Source organism: Podarcis filfolensis, assembly GCF_964270895.1.
Source record: "Podarcis filfolensis genome assembly, chromosome: Z".
NCBI classification, from domain to species: Eukaryota; Metazoa; Chordata; class Lepidosauria; order Squamata; family Lacertidae; genus Podarcis; species Podarcis filfolensis.
In genome coordinates this window covers 40547992-40563085 of record NC_139617.1, presented here as the reverse complement: position 1 = coordinate 40563085, position 15094 = coordinate 40547992, and the positions used below count along the sequence as shown (strand labels likewise).

The 15094-nt window shown below is 44.4% G+C and overlaps 1 protein-coding gene across 2 annotated transcripts; it reads right to left on the bottom strand.

Annotated features, from left to right (window-relative positions):
• Positions 1-61: 61 nt before the first annotated feature.
• Positions 62-14265, bottom strand: PSMD5 (proteasome 26S subunit, non-ATPase 5). 2 transcript variants are annotated; one of them, XM_083597350.1, is made up of 10 exons: positions 13901-14265; positions 9884-10028; positions 8916-9029; positions 8420-8548; positions 6561-6670; positions 5147-5289; positions 4398-4589; positions 3712-3821; positions 2878-3018; positions 62-2082 (listed from the first exon to the last, which is right to left on the bottom strand). In XM_083597350.1, the coding sequence occupies exons 1-10, from the start codon at positions 14083-14085 to the stop codon at positions 1825-1827; spliced, it is 1527 nt and encodes a 508-aa protein (XP_083453476.1). In that variant the 5' UTR covers positions 14086-14265; the 3' UTR covers positions 62-1824. The 2 variants fall into 2 exon arrangements, with proteins under 2 accessions (XP_083453476.1, XP_083453477.1); XM_083597351.1 differs by lacking the exon at positions 13901-14265 and adding an exon at positions 10824-10964.
• Positions 14266-15094: the final 829 nt, after the last annotated feature.

Below are 15094 nucleotides of genomic sequence, written 5' to 3'. Positions count from 1 at the left end.
TTTCGTATGTATTCTAGTCTTGCCTGGCCCACTTTTTCATGTTAAGAGCATCATTTTCATGTTCAGACTAAATCTCTTTATTTCAAATGAGCCACAAAACATAATTGGGCAGACATACTTCAAACAACTGAACCTATTATGTTTTCCCCATCCTGGATATGAAGTGTGAAACAGCTCTCACAAAACAGTACTAATATAACCACACAAGTCATTTTTCTTTCCAGTGACATAAATCATAGCAGGGGCTCAAAGAAACCACAGAACAAGCCCAAGAGAAAACCTCTCGGAGAGAATCTCTTGTCTGTGTATATTTTGATTTCTAGTTCAAAACACACTTTCTGCTTATTTCCTAGCAAGCACCTTCACTAATAACTCCTCTTAAATCAGTCCTCAGGTCATATTTCGCATGAGCACTTAAATGGATGTGTAATTAACTTCTGAATTAATTTATAGATGTAGCTTCAAAGGTAGTTAAAAAACAGAAGGAAAGGGGGAATGGCAGGCCTTTTCACTGGAATAATCTCAGCATTTTAAGTGCTCCTTGGGCCAGTGCTGAAATTCTTTCCCACTCCCAGATCACTCACCCAACAGGATTTCTCTATCCCTCATTGGCGGACATTCCACTCCAGAATTTCTGGAGATTAATTCCCTATTATCTGACTGCAGAAATAAGACCGTAAACAAATAAATCTGCTGTTGAACACCACTTAATAGTGACTTTCAGAGCTCTATCAGAAGCTCCTGAGAGCTGTGACAGACCTGGATAAGCTCCTCCCAGGAAGTCCCGAAGGATTGATTTTTCTAAATAGCATGGGATGGAGAAAAATTGCTCAACCTCTGAAGGTAGTGGTGAAAATAAACCCAGATCACTTCACCTCAAAGCTTTGGTCCCTCTGCAGAAAGTGTTAACCTTTGAAGTTTAGTCGTACTAACTTTTGTGTCTCTGCAGCTGCTGTTAACAACTAAGAACACAAGCCAACACGTTCTGGTGGTGTCCCTGTCTAAGACACTACTGCACTTGGTAGAAAAGCTTAAGATGGATAAGAAGTAATAATAACAATAACAACAATAATAATAATAACCCCCAGTCATGTGATTCTTGTTACTGGGCTGTACCAGGTCACACTGCACACAGTGGAGAAAATCCTCCTGATTTCCTGTAAGAGCCAGGATGCCAGGAGATCGTAGTCTAGCCTTCTCAAAATTCAACCTTTATTTTATGTCAGGGAGCATTCCTCACTACAATCTGAATTGGAACAACCCAGCAACCTTCCCATTTGACACCCGTAGCAGCCAGATCTCTCCCCCTCTGCCCTTCACAGGTCCAATATTTTAAAGGGTTTGCTCACCTTTCCTGTAAACAACAATTGGGGCAATTTATATGCTGGAGGAAGCATCAATGAAGTACAGGCAAAGCATTTAAGATCAAGGCCAAAAGACGCAAAACACACACACCGCTGAACTGCTTTCACCACTTTTAGGAGTCTGGCTACCTTGTGGTGTTCAACTATGTTAACAATGCATCTCTCACTGAGGAATTAACAGAAGGCAGAAAAACCACTGTTTATAAAAGGATCCCATGATTTGTAGGCCCTATGCCAGCTGCTGACTAAGCATCAACTCTTAAATAAGGATAAACTTGACTGGCATAGTCCTTAACGTGGTCCTCAACATTATTTCCCAGCTATGTGAAATTTCTGAGTTAGAAATGCAGGGGAAAAAAATGACCAAACCAATTCCTTCCTCAGATATTTTCCCCCCTCCACATCCAAAGCGAAATCCTATCCAGCAGTCCATTATCACCAGAGAGCAGCTGTTCCAATGTTATTCAGCTCCTTCCACAGCTGTGGTCGAAACAGCCTTGACATAATAAGGCCCTTCGCGCAGGTATGCCCTGAGCCTCAAGTAATGCTGGTTTCCAAAGATTTCAGCGATGGTCTTTGAATTGGCCAGAGCCTTCACAAGTTCGTATTTGGCCTCCTTTGAAGATTTGTCTGGTTCCACTGATCTGTCTACGATGTATTCCACAAAGCCTGGACTACTGAGCATCATCCTCTGGGCCCAAGGCTGACTAGCAATGGCCTACAGCATTAACAAAAGAGAAAGATTTAAGACATTATTCCTGCCCTTCTGTTCCAAAAATTGGATTTCCAGGGCAGTGAATGCTCCTGCTAAAACAACCATTTAAAAGTAAAATATAGCAGCAGCAAAACAAAACCACCAACAGCAATTCAGCCTGGAGGAGAACAAACTTAATACATCATAGCAACGTTTTTGATTTTCTTCAGAAAACATGAGACAAGTCCAACACACTTCATGGGGAACACTGATCTAGAGCCTGGGTGACTTCAACTCACCTTCACCATGGGCAGAACACAGATCAAGAAGAATTAGAGATAGATGTCCTAATCATAGCCAGCATTAATCATGTGAAATCCTGGGGTGGATCTTAGCTCAGGGATAGGAAACCTGTGGCCCTCCACATGTTGTTGGACTCCAGTTCCCTTCAGCCTCAGCCAGCATAGCCAATACCCAGGGATGATGGGGGGTGGAGTCCAACAGCATCTGGATGGCCACCAGTTTCCCACCTTTGCCACTGAAGACAACCTGCATGCCTACAGCAGACAAAGACTTTCTCCCACAGCCCATTTACTTAATGCCAGTTCATTCAGTTTCAGCTCTGCTTTTATCTCACAGTTAAATCAACTGAAAGGTACAGTCTGAGCAGAGCTCCAGATTCCTCAAAGTCTGGTGTCCCATACAGGATTTCATTAAATCTGCAAGGACTAGACAACTCAAACAATGGGCTTGGGTAGTGCTGTGGTTTCCAAGCTCTCTCAAAAGGACTATTAGATACATTAATTCAAAAGCACTTACAGTGAAGACCTTTAAGGCACCACAGTGGAGATCAGGGAAGGGCTGGGTACTGATGCTCCTGAAGAGTTCCAAGGGCTGGCTGGACAGAGAGGAGAACCAGGATTCTGTCATGCCCAGGTGGTCTTCTGTCTGCTGGTCTGGCTGTATGCAAAATATAGCAAATGAGTTTTGCAAATGCAGCTGATAATTTACTGTCTTGAGGAGGAAAACAAGGATGGTCAACGTGGTACCCTCCAGATGTTGTAGGACTCAATTCTCATCAGACCATGGCCAAAAGTGTGGATGGGATGATGGGAGTTGTAGTCCAATATCTGGAAGGCACCACGTTGGCTGTGCCTAGGACAGAGGAACACATTACCCTCAAGCCATCCTACAATTTACTCCACCTACACACATGAAGTGTGCAAAACTTCCATGCATGCAAAACCTTTATAACAAAGGCAGCATAGTCACATTCTGCTTTTAAGCAAGTCTGTAAATGCACATTTCAGACACTGATTTGTCCTGTGCACAAATGTTTGAAGTTGAATGGAAACACAACAATTTTTTCCTTTAACTGTTTATTTATCTTTTAAAGGTATTATACAGAACCATAACGTTCAATAAACTCTCGAAGCACTTAATTTTTGTTCATACTTTTGATAAGTCTGAAAGGCTGACAAACAAGTCAGAAAAAATGTGAGTTATAGTTCTCTTGCTTTAACTCATCACTAGTGGATATCACAGATGCAGAAAGCTACCCAATTGTTATTGCTTTCTTCCAAGGACTGATTCAAACCTTTAATGCTCCATTTTTCACAAGAAACAGAATGTTTTCAATTCCATAAAACTTACCTGCAGATACAAAAGAGATGAAATTGCCTCAAGACACCGGACTCTCATCTCTGTCGGGGCATTCTTTGCTTGATGTCCTATTCTGTTTAGCACATGATGAAATCTACTCCCTGGGAAGACAAACTTTTTTTAAGCTTTCCATTACATAGGAAGTTGCCTTATACAGAGACCAGACTATTTCTCCATCAAGCCCAGTATTAGACAATACCTGCTTTGGAGAGTAATATCTTGAATTAACAATCATTTTTGCCTGTGGACATAGATCTGTTGCTTGAGTCACAACTAAAACCAGAAAATCTCTAACCACGGTTTGTCAGTAAAGTGGCTCCAGATCTTAAAACCAAGTTTTAAACCATGTTTTGACTCTCCCTCCCCAGCCTAGCTGCTTATGCCATGATAACAGCAGCACTGAAGAAGGTTCTGCCCGCCATGTGTCCCAGCCAGCATGGCCAATGCCAGCAACACCTGGAGGCTGACAGATTCCCTACCCCTCCCTCCGGAGACTATTACATTCATTAGCAACCCTTGTACTTGAGATGAATCATTTTCCCACTTCCAATCAAACCTCCTTTCAAACTGAAGTTTAGAATTATGCAGGGTACATTTATAGCCTTCCTACATTCCTGTGACAAACTCTTCAGACCGATATGATTATAGCTACACATACACACAAATGTCGTACAGACCCTTCTTCTGTAACACTAGCTTCCCTTCCACAGTTGACCCCAAGATCCCAAGTGTGTCCACTGCCACGCCAAACATGGTTGGGTCTTGGCTTTCTGCCATGCTGAATACTTTCTCCACAAATGCGGGGTATCGCTCACATAACTGCTGAGGACTGTCAACAATAGCCAAGTTGCCAAAAAATTTCACAAAGCCTGAAAAAAACAGAAAATAAAACAACAGGAGTTTGGTCACACCATACATGGAACATAGCATCTGGAAAGAGAAATAAAGACAGACTGGGACATTGTGCACAAGCAATGTATGTAGTGAAGAGAAAGCCTACCAAAAACAAAAAGGACCAGATGGTCAAGGCCGGGAGGTTTTGTTTTACATGCCAAGCAGACATGTTTTTAGTACAATGTCACCTGTCAGAGTAAACTTAAGTCTAGGATTGGGGGTGGGCAACTCAGGGTCCAAGGCCTACTATTCTTCCAATGCATTCTATCTCAAAGTCACCAGGGTTAAACTCAAACCTGCTCTCCTCTGGGCTGCTCTAGCCATGTCTCTACCTGCTGTTGTTCGGTGTGGGGCAGGTAGGCACAGTTTGGGGAAAACAGCCTGGAAGGCCAAACAGGGAGGCCTAGGAGATCGAATCTGGCTCATGGGCCAAAGGCTGCCCGTCCCTGAACTAAACTGTGAATTAAAAAAAAAAATTACCAAAATTTTACCAAAGTAAAATCATGTCAAGAAGGAAAACTTTTTAAATCACCTGGCAAGTAGAAGCTTGAGAAGGGATCAGAATCAGCCCCGATGATTATGTTGGAAATCTTATCAATGATTCCTTGTTGGGCAAGATATTGGCGTCCGTGGTAAATATGGGCGAGAGAGGTCACCATCTCTATACACGTAGCTCTGCAACATAGACAGAACATGCAGGTGTATCGTTTAAGATTCCTTTCATCCTCAAAACAGTCCATCATTGAGTAATTCCTGGAGGAGACTACTACTTAATTAACTGGTAACGCTTTCTAGGTACTGTGCCAAAGTTTTCTGCTTTTGTTTTAAGTGGCACAGGCCCTGCCCTCAGGCTTACAAATCAGGACAGAGTATAAAAGGAAAGAAGAAGACAAAATTATAAGCATATTCAGATATAAAGCCTCCCAGTTAAATAGCAACCTGGTAAAATAGCTACTAAGCTGACAGCGCAAGGCAAGAAGCCCAAGTGCAGCTGCTCTCAGTCTAACAAATTGAGTGGACTGAGCCATCTCATCTCTGAAGCCTCTGCTGTTTGTTTGAGACAAGACATGTCTGAGAAGTAGGAGGTGGAAGGGAGGCACTGCGTATTTTTATACTAGCCATGCATTTGTAATAATGAGGTAAAACTAGTTTTATAAGCAGTTTTACTGGTATTATTCACTGCTGAATCACTGTTATGACTTTGTGGTTTTAATGATGGGTTTTTTGTGATAGTTTATCAATTGGTTCTTAGCCACCCTGAGTTTCTGATTGTATGGCGAGAGGAAGAAAAACTGTGCAAAGAAAGCCCCTGCATGATTAGGCACTATTGTGCTGAGATATTTTGAGCTGTGTGGTGAGAAGGGAGGGCTACTTTCTTGCTCCTCTAGCACGTAAGCACTGGATCAATCAATCAATCAATCATTTTATTTGTATGCCACATTTCTTAAGCTGAAACCATGCTCAAAGCGGCTTACAAGTATAAAAAATATTACAAAAAGTAGCCTTAAACAATAAATATTAAAGTGTACACAGTGAAATCAAACTATCTAAAGCAAAGATACAAAATTTAGTATCAGTAACAGCAATAATACCCCTGCTCTAGAGTCTGTTCAGCAATCTCAGCTTTTGTAGCTGGAGTCAGTCATTCAGGACCACACCCTCCCAGACCAAGTGGAAGAAAGGCCTACAAGACAGACAGCAGGTCTTCCAGGATTCACAGCTTCCAGCCACTTCAGCAGCCTCAGCTTTTGTATCCAAAGTATGTATGTATGAATCAGGGCAGAGACAGGCAAGAGGCAAAGCATGCACAAATGTGCACAACTCTCAAAACTCTGGCATGCCAAGAAATAAAACCTTCTATTAACTCAATAGAAGCAGAATTACTCCAAAGCTATACATAATATGAAACAATCTAATGAGTGCCCATGACTGCTTCTGCCACACACCTGAGAAGCACATCATTCCCCGTCAGCTCCCCGATCAGCTCTGATATTAATCCGCTGTTCACGCAGTAATTCAATGAATCTGCCGACACCAAGGAGATATTGATAACCAACTATGACAGAAGCATAGGAGAAAAGGACACTGAGATTTATTTCTTTTTAAAAAACGTAACACCTACAACATACACACACTATATGCCATTCATGCATGAAATTGTGCTTGCTCCACTTATAACTTCATTCACTGAACGAGGCTGTAGCAACGTTCAAGTCATAGCTACAAGCCTTGTGGTGGCTGCAACAGGACTTAAAAGGAATCAACATCATATATCATGACCAATATATCATGGGCCTATGGGGAGGCCACTGCCACCTCCACACCCTGGAACAATGTTCCCCATAGCGTCCAATTGCTCCAAGGGGCATCTGTAGCCCCATTGTTTATTTACCTATATAAATGTGTTTTGTTTCATAGCATCGTAACTTCACATTAAAGGATTAACAATAACAAACATTGGCCTATTGTGGTTTATTTTACAGAACATGGCATTTAAAAACAATACAGCACAAGTGGATAAAGCAACATCTACAGACACAATCATATTCATAAAGAGGGGGCATGCAATCTCAGTGTGATCCCCTTCAGGTGGTGGTGGTTGCACCAGCGCACTAAAAAGACCGAGGTGGGTGGGATCTTAATAGCAGCTTTCAGAATACCTTGTAGGATTTTCATGTGGATTTTCCATAATAAAGGTCACATATTGGTGCAGAGATAGGAAGGAATGGACTTAAGACTGACTGCATAGAAAGGTGACACAGAACAGAGACTGGATTCATCCATCCATATCCTTTGCTTATTTTTTGTTTATATTTTACTGCAGGCTCTTCTGAGAGTCACCTTTTGTGCCACATTGTGAGGCAGAAAGGCAGGATGCAGGCATTTGAGGCAGACTACTGTCTTGTACATGCCTGGTACCATGGACCAAGTCAATGCTCATAACTCCAGTTAAGGATCAAACTGTTCAGGGTACAACCATACCCTATAGGCTGTAAAAGAGCATCATGACCTGCTCAGATCACATTATTTAAAGCAACTGCCAATGGGACTATTAGCAACATGTATCAGGGCACAAGCTATTGACAATGAGTGTCTCCCATTTGAGGAAGGAAGATGCAATTAGGAATGGAGGTTAGACAACGTGAACCCAATATAAGCTTTAAGACAATCATGTTCCCATGGGAATGAACGGGATGGGAGAGCTGCCAGTGTTATGATAATAAAAACAACTGTAGGTAAGATAACTAACTCACTTAAACCTCCAGGGAAATTGAGGAAGACTGTACCCAGTTTAGCCATGTGTTAATGTAAAACCATATTGGTCCAGAGACTCACCCAGGTGATTCTAAGCAATACTACACAGAAACTTGTGAACTTTATGCTATTAGTCCAAATTGTACTTCTGCTATATTTGAGGGGCAGGGAATCTTAGGTCCAGGGCAAGGGCTACATGCCTATCTATCTTGCCCTTGGGAATCTCCTAAGCAGCTAATTCAGTGTCTCTCAAACTTGGATCCCCAGCTGTTGTTTGTCTACTACTCCAACCATCCCTAGCTAGCAGGACCAGTGGTCAGGGATTATGGGAGCTGTAGTCCAACAACAGCTGGAGACCCAAGTTTGAGAAACACTGAGCAAATTGCATTCCCAATCTTTTCTTGGCAGCTGTGGCTATTCCACATCTGATGTCACATGCTGTCAGGCAAGTGACAAGTTGGCATGGCTGGCAAAAGCTGCCAGAGGCTCCCCACCCAATGAATTAGAATTAAAGGAGCAGCTAGAACACTATGGGAAAAGGGATGCTTACCTCATACACACGGCAACGAACAATGTCACTCCTGGTCATGACATTTTTCAAGTCAACTAGCAAGTTGCCCGCAAGCAGTGCCTCCAAGCTCTCTGCAGTTTTTGCTACCTTTGTCAGCGACATGATGGCCTAGAAAACAAAGGGGAATAGCTATGTGAACCGGAGAAAATTAGACAGCAGAATTAGACACAAAGTTAGACCAGTTTTACAAAAAACACACAAAATTAAAACCACAGATCACCAGCTAATTATTACATTCCCCCTTAATTATCTGCATAAGTCTGACAGCGCAAAAAGCCTTCAGCATGCATTTAAATATTCCTACAGAAACAGCTGGTAAAGCTCTAATGTAAGAGCACTGCCCACCCATGGCTGGGCCAATAACGCTGAAGGCTCAGTTTTGCGCTGAGATCAGAGGAACCTCACCCACTTGATGATTATGCTGAAGGCTCTGTAGCCAGCTGCTGTTAAACTGGCTCCAGTTTAAAGCTCTTACCTCTTTTGCCACTGCTAGTTTCTCATCAGCAATGCAATAAATGACCTGCCTCAGCAACTCAGGAGTGTTGAGGATTTCTCTAGCAGCACTGGAATCTTCAACTATCTTCCCAACCTACAGATCCAACATGGTGTTGAAAGGCATTAGGCAGTTTCCAACAACTACTCAGTGCACAAATTTAAGTAGTTAAATAAAGGTTCCTTCCATTCCCACCCCCACTACCAGCCTTTTTAAACAAAGAAAATGTTGAAGAGCTGCATCATTTTAAGGAACTAGTGAATAAAAAAAAACTGAAGGGAAGGTTTATATATTTGCTCCTCTCACTTTGTTGTTGTTGGGTTTTTTTTTTTAAGAAGAGTGGTATGCAGACAGAGGAAAGTTTTATCCACTCCCGCAATGTGAAGAGGCCTAGGAGAAGGGCTCACAATGCCAATGCCCCAAACTGCTTTTGCTAATCCAATGATTGGATTGAAAAAAATTAAAGCTGCCCCCCCCCCAAAAAAAAACTACCTGGAGCACTTTAAAAAATATGAATCACCCAATGATAGCTTCTGCAACAAGTGTGTGGATCATTTAAAAACAACATCCACAGAATGGTTTATCCTGAGAACTACTTTATTCCTATGCAAGTTTAGCAAATATAAATCTATTAAATTCATGATCCAAACACCAGCCATACAAATTTTAAGGAGTCATTAAGATTTGCGCTCCTAGCCTGGTTCTCCCTCCTGGCTGATGTCCTCTGAAAGTCACAGGTTGCTCAGGGTCATTAAACCCAACTCACAGCAATCCATAGATGTGTCCCAACCCATCCAGAGCCTTCCAAATATGCCTGATTTGGCTTAGAACTCACCAAATCCTGTGCAGAGCCCTAATGTATATGTATGTACATTATAAATAAGAAATCTCCTCCTTCTTGATAGAGATCTCCAAAAATGTCATTTTAACAGACAAGTAATCAAGCATACCTGAGCTATTGTTAGAATTCTGACTGAATTATCTGGATGGAAGAGCCCTTTCTGAAGTTCTTCACCAAAGTTTTGGATTACATACAAGGGATCCATGATCTGCAGTAACCGCTCCAGGATGGAAACACATAAAGAGATCTGCTCACTGTTTTGAAGGGAAAAAATAAGTTAGTTGAGAAGCTTTTTAAAAACCAAAACAACAAAAAAAAAAACCTTTACAACCCCAAATAGCTTAATACATGGGTATCTGCTTCTTTACCAAAATCCACACAAGGGATTACTGATTCAAAAGAAAAGGTAAGAAAGTACAAGAAACAAGACCCCTTTCTGTAATAGTATCCAGAGTACAGTCATACCTCGTGTTGCGTCTGCTTCATGTTGCGTCTTTTCGCGTTATGTCCCGTGGTAACCCAGAAGTACCGGAACGGGTTACTTCTGGGTTTCACCACTCACGCCTGCACAGAAGTGCTGAATTGAATTGCGCTTCGCACATACGCAGAAGCCCCAAATCGTGCCACACGCCTGCACAGACACAGCACTTCGATTTACGGGCATTTCACGTTATGGACAGGCCTCCGGAATGGATCCTGTCCATAGCATGAGGTACCACTATACATTAACACCCTGTCCAGGCTTATTAATTCAGCACCAAAATTTGCTCTTTTTAAAAGCACCAATGTCTCACAACAAACCTGAAGAAAGAGACAATGCATGTGCTTTTCAAAAGAGGGGAAATTATTTTAAATAAAAGGAGTGTGCGGCAGCCCCCAGTATTTAAAGAGCCCCCACCCCTATTACATCATTAGAACCAGAAGATAAACCTATGAAACTAGGAAAGAGCAAAAAATAGCAATGTTTGGTCCAGATCCTAGGTACTGCACCCTCACTAAAGGAGACTGTATGGATGATTCACTAAATGATTGTAGGATGACGTGTGTACCTGAGCTTATGGCCTCAAATTCTGCTTTATTACAAAAATGACGACGACTCCTGATCCTAAACTGAATAGTTAGTTGCCCAACCACCCCCTCCTCTCAACTGCCTCACATTCAAACTACCTTTCAAATCCTCATCCAATCATCACTCACCACCAGAATTCCACTCTCTCTATCCCCCTCCCTCCTTAACATTCCCATAAAACTGTAATTCTGATACAATTACCTTAATAACCCTATTACATTCAATATTTTATACACACTGCTCCCTATAACCACACTGTTAGAAGCACTTGAGCTTCCCATTCCTGGTTCCTAGGAAATGGGGGTGAGCAAACTGCAGGACCCCTGGAAGGACAGATCCTGAAGCTGAGGCTCCAATACTTCGACCACCTCATGAGAAGAGAAGACTCCCTGGAAAAAACCCTGATATTGGGAAAGATGGTGGGCACGAGGACAAGGGGACGGCAGAGGATGAGATGGTTGGACAGTGTTCTCGAAGCTACCAGCATGAATTTGACCAAACTGCGGGAAGCAGTGGAAGACAGGAGTGCCTGGCGTGCTCTGGTCCATGGGGTCGTGAAGACAGCCCTTTAGACTTTAGTTATTGAAAGGGCTGCATGGTGCGGATCTCATATCAGTGTTATGAGAGTGTAAGCAACACATTTCTCTCTCCCCTTTCTCCACACCATGCAGAATTGCAATGGTAACCAGAAGTCTGGAGTTTGGAGCCAGGGCTGGCTGTGGGCAGGATCCTTGCGTTGCCGGGGGTTTGACTAGATGACCCTTAGGATCCCTTCCACCTCTGCCATGCTATGATTGTATCAAGCAGCTAAAGGAACAAAAAGATGCTTCTGAAACATTTGGGAATCATAGGCACACTCTCCCCACCAGTGGCTTCCAGCAACAGCTTGCATCTTCCTTAAGAGAGAGGCAGCCCAGAACAAGGGGGGGGAAGGCTTAGAGCAGGGTTCAGCAAACTTTTTCAACTGGGGGCTGCTCCACTGTCCCTCACACCTTGTGGGGGGCCAGACTATGGGGGGGGGGGGATGAACGAATTCCTATTCCCCAGAGAGACATTTTAAATAAAAGGACACATTCTATTCATGTAAAAACACGCTAATTCCCAGACCATCTACGGGCCGGATTTAGAAGGTGATTGGGCCGGATCCGGCCCCCGGAGTTTAGTTTGCCTACCCATGGCTTAGAGTTCAGGTAGGTGGAAATGCCAATTGAGTGACCTACAGGATAGGAATGCTTCCTTCCCATGTCCCCCACCCTCATGCGATAGACTGGTGCTAGCATGGCTGGGAGCCAGGCACCTGCTGATTGCTCCATTTTCTTTGCAGGGAGGGAGCCTTTCCCCAACATATACATTGTTCTGGTCAAATCCCTGGAGAGACGTGACGACCCTCAGGTACTGGAGAAAAGGGAAGCAAGGGGTCCTTGTGAAACACGTTTGGGGGGTCTGTGGTTTCCATGAAGCGCTTTTCAGAAGCATTGTTCTCTCCAACAGGGGAGGCTGAGCATAGCTATCACAGCTAGTTGTCTTTGATAGGCATCTCGTCCATGCAATTGTCTAGCCCTCTCTGAAAGCCATCCCATCCAAGATGCTCTTGTAGTGCATCTGATTCTCCTACGCTTCCTTGCTCCTGCAAGGAGATGACTATTGTGAGATCCTTTGGTTAACATCTATCTGGGCTGGAAAATATTAAAGAATCAGAGGATTGGTTAGCTTTCCTTGAAGCACAACTGATCAAAGGCAGGCAGATCCATTAGCATCTTGATAAAGATGTTCAGAAGACAAAAGATGCTATCATACCCTGCAAGCATCTCAGAAAAAGCTCCCAAGCTGATGGAGCAGTTAAGTGGTCAGTGGGGCTCCAGGTTGCCATTTCTGGATCCCACCACAGCCCTTTCCAAGTTGCCCAAGAAATCAATGTCACAACAGTTTTTTCCTCGCACCTCCTCCCCATGATCCCTCATGTGGCCTTCTCAGACATATGCTGTGTCTGAACCAGCAGATCCCACCAAACCAAGTAATCAAGGACCCAGTCAGAAAAGGAGTGTGTACAGTCATACCAGAAATAAGCAAAATAACTAAACATGTACTAGAAGTCACCCCAGAACTAGCCCTACTGAACATCTTCCAAGATAACAATGCTCACTCACACTACAAAGAGTTCATAACCCACTGACAGCATATGATTCAATATGGCTAACTTAACCCAACAAACCCCCTCACCCACGCAGAAAACAAATCCCGCTGCAGCCAGCCAAAGACACACCCTAGGCCACCCCAACCTCTCTCACCACCAAGGAAACATAACAAGCGAATAGAAAGAGAACTTCCCCAAGTGATGCTGACAGGAAAAAGACCCAAGACTACACTAAATACAAGAACTTAAGCTTTGCCACCCCAGCCCCTCTCTCCCGTCGCCGCCTCGCCCCCACCCCACACCCCTGCAATTCAGAGACAACGGGCTATCGCCAGAGCTGGCCCTACTCCAGAACAAACTTGCTGAAATTAACAAACATGAGCAACTTAGGCCCAGTTTCATGAGTCGAGGGACAACCAAGCAATGAAAAAAGACACAGCCCGGAAAGGTGCACGATCTCCTCCACTGAGGATTAGACGTTTGTGGGAGCAGAGCGGCGGGGCAGTTATTGGTTTGTGCCTTGCTCTGCCGTGTGTTTTGGCAACCTCGTTTTCTATTTTTATGTTGTTAACCAGTCCTGCGATCTTCCGGGTTAACGAGGGCGGTTCTTAAAAATCTAATAAACAAAAATGGAGAGAGAAATAGAATCTCCGCTCCCACTTTACACACACGCCTTTAAATAGGCGGCTGGGTCTGTTAAGTGCCACAGAATCATAGACATGTAGAGTTGGAAGGGACCCCCGAGGGTCATCTAGTCTAACCCCCTGCAGTGCAGGAATCTCAACACGCGTTCTCCGTGGCGGGCATCCTCCCTCCCCCCCCCCAATTATTGTTTGTTTTATACCCCGCCTTCCTTTCCCCATAACAGAGACCGGAGGTGGCTTAATAAAAAGCAAGAGCCGCCCGATCCTCTCTCCACTCACCTTCCCCCGCGGGCCGTCAGAGCGAAGAGTCCCGCCAAGGGAAGCTCGGACCGCCGCTCCCGCAGAGCATTGAGAGGAACGGCGAGCAAGGCCAAGTGCAAAGCGCGCAGCTCCTCGAGCGGCTCCTCCAGCAGCGGGACCCTCGCGAGCAGGTCCAGCGCCTCATCCACCTCTGGCGCCGCCATATTTGAATGTCTGGGAGAGCAGAAGAGAGTGCTGTGGGGGGGGCGGAGGAAGAAGAGGAAGTGAAAGGAGTCTCGCGAGACTTCGGCCCTTAGCAACCGAAGTGGCCGCGTAACCAAGGCCGGCGCCTCATCACGGCCGCGGCTCTCAGGTACAAAGGCAACGCCTCCTATGTCTTGAGAGCCCCTTGTGACTTAGGCGCTCGGGCTTCTGATTGGCTGAAGGAGGAAGGAGGGCGGGGCGCGCTTCATTTTTTTCCCCCGGTAAAGAGTTAAAAGAGTCAGTTTTTAAAACTCGCTTCCGTGTTCCCACATGAAGGACATGCGGGGCTAAAACGACTATACAGATAAATAGGGGGGGGGGGAGAGAACCGAATTAGAACAGTGTAACGAGATTGTTCACGTTGTTACGCGCTCCTCGAAACACAAGTTCTCCGCCTGCTGCAGGCAAGCAGTTTGAGCTCCTGCCCCATAAATGTCGTCTCTTCCTCGGTCAGACGGTGTCCGGAAATGATGTGGCGTTAATCTTTGCACTGAGTGCCTTCCGTCCTTCGCTCAGCAAAGCAAATGTTTGCAGCCTGAAAGAGCAACAGAAGCAGCCATGTTAGAGTTCCCAAAGGCGCCTCCGAGCATGTGCAGAGTTCCCTTCACACTCGCCCCGCCGCCGCCATTTAGCAGTATCAAGATCATAAAGAACTGTTAACTTTAAAACATGACGCGCAAATCCATAAAATAAATTATGGATTAGTTGGTTAAAGCGTGGCACTGATAACATCAAGGTCACAGGTTCGATCCCCAGGTGGGACAGCAGCATATTCCTGCACTGCAGGGGGTTGGACTAGATGGCCCTTAGGGTCCCTTCCAACTCTACGGTTCTATGATACTATTGTAGCCTCACCTTCCTTCACTATGAAATCAACACACCGAGAGGTTAAGTATATCAAGCATTCCCAAAGTCCCATTTTACAGCACGGCAAACCTCTAGACCAAAAACGGTTGCCAAGGTTTGACT

What these genes read in the sequence shown, in the direction of transcription:
- PSMD5 (XM_083597350.1), bottom strand. Translation starts at nt 14,085, where the DNA reads ATGGCGGCGCCAGAGGTGGATGAGGCGCTGGACCTGCTCGCGAGGGTC. An exon ending in AACTAGCAGTGGCAAAAGAG is followed by an intron (nt 8,549 to 8,915) that starts GTAAGAGCTTTA and finishes TTTGTTTTCTAG; the next exon opens with GCCATCATGTCGCTGACAAA. An exon ending in CATCTCTTTTGTATCTGCAG is followed by an intron (nt 3,019 to 3,711) that starts GTAAGTTTTATG and finishes TTTTGCATACAG; the next exon opens with CCAGACCAGCAGACAGAAGA.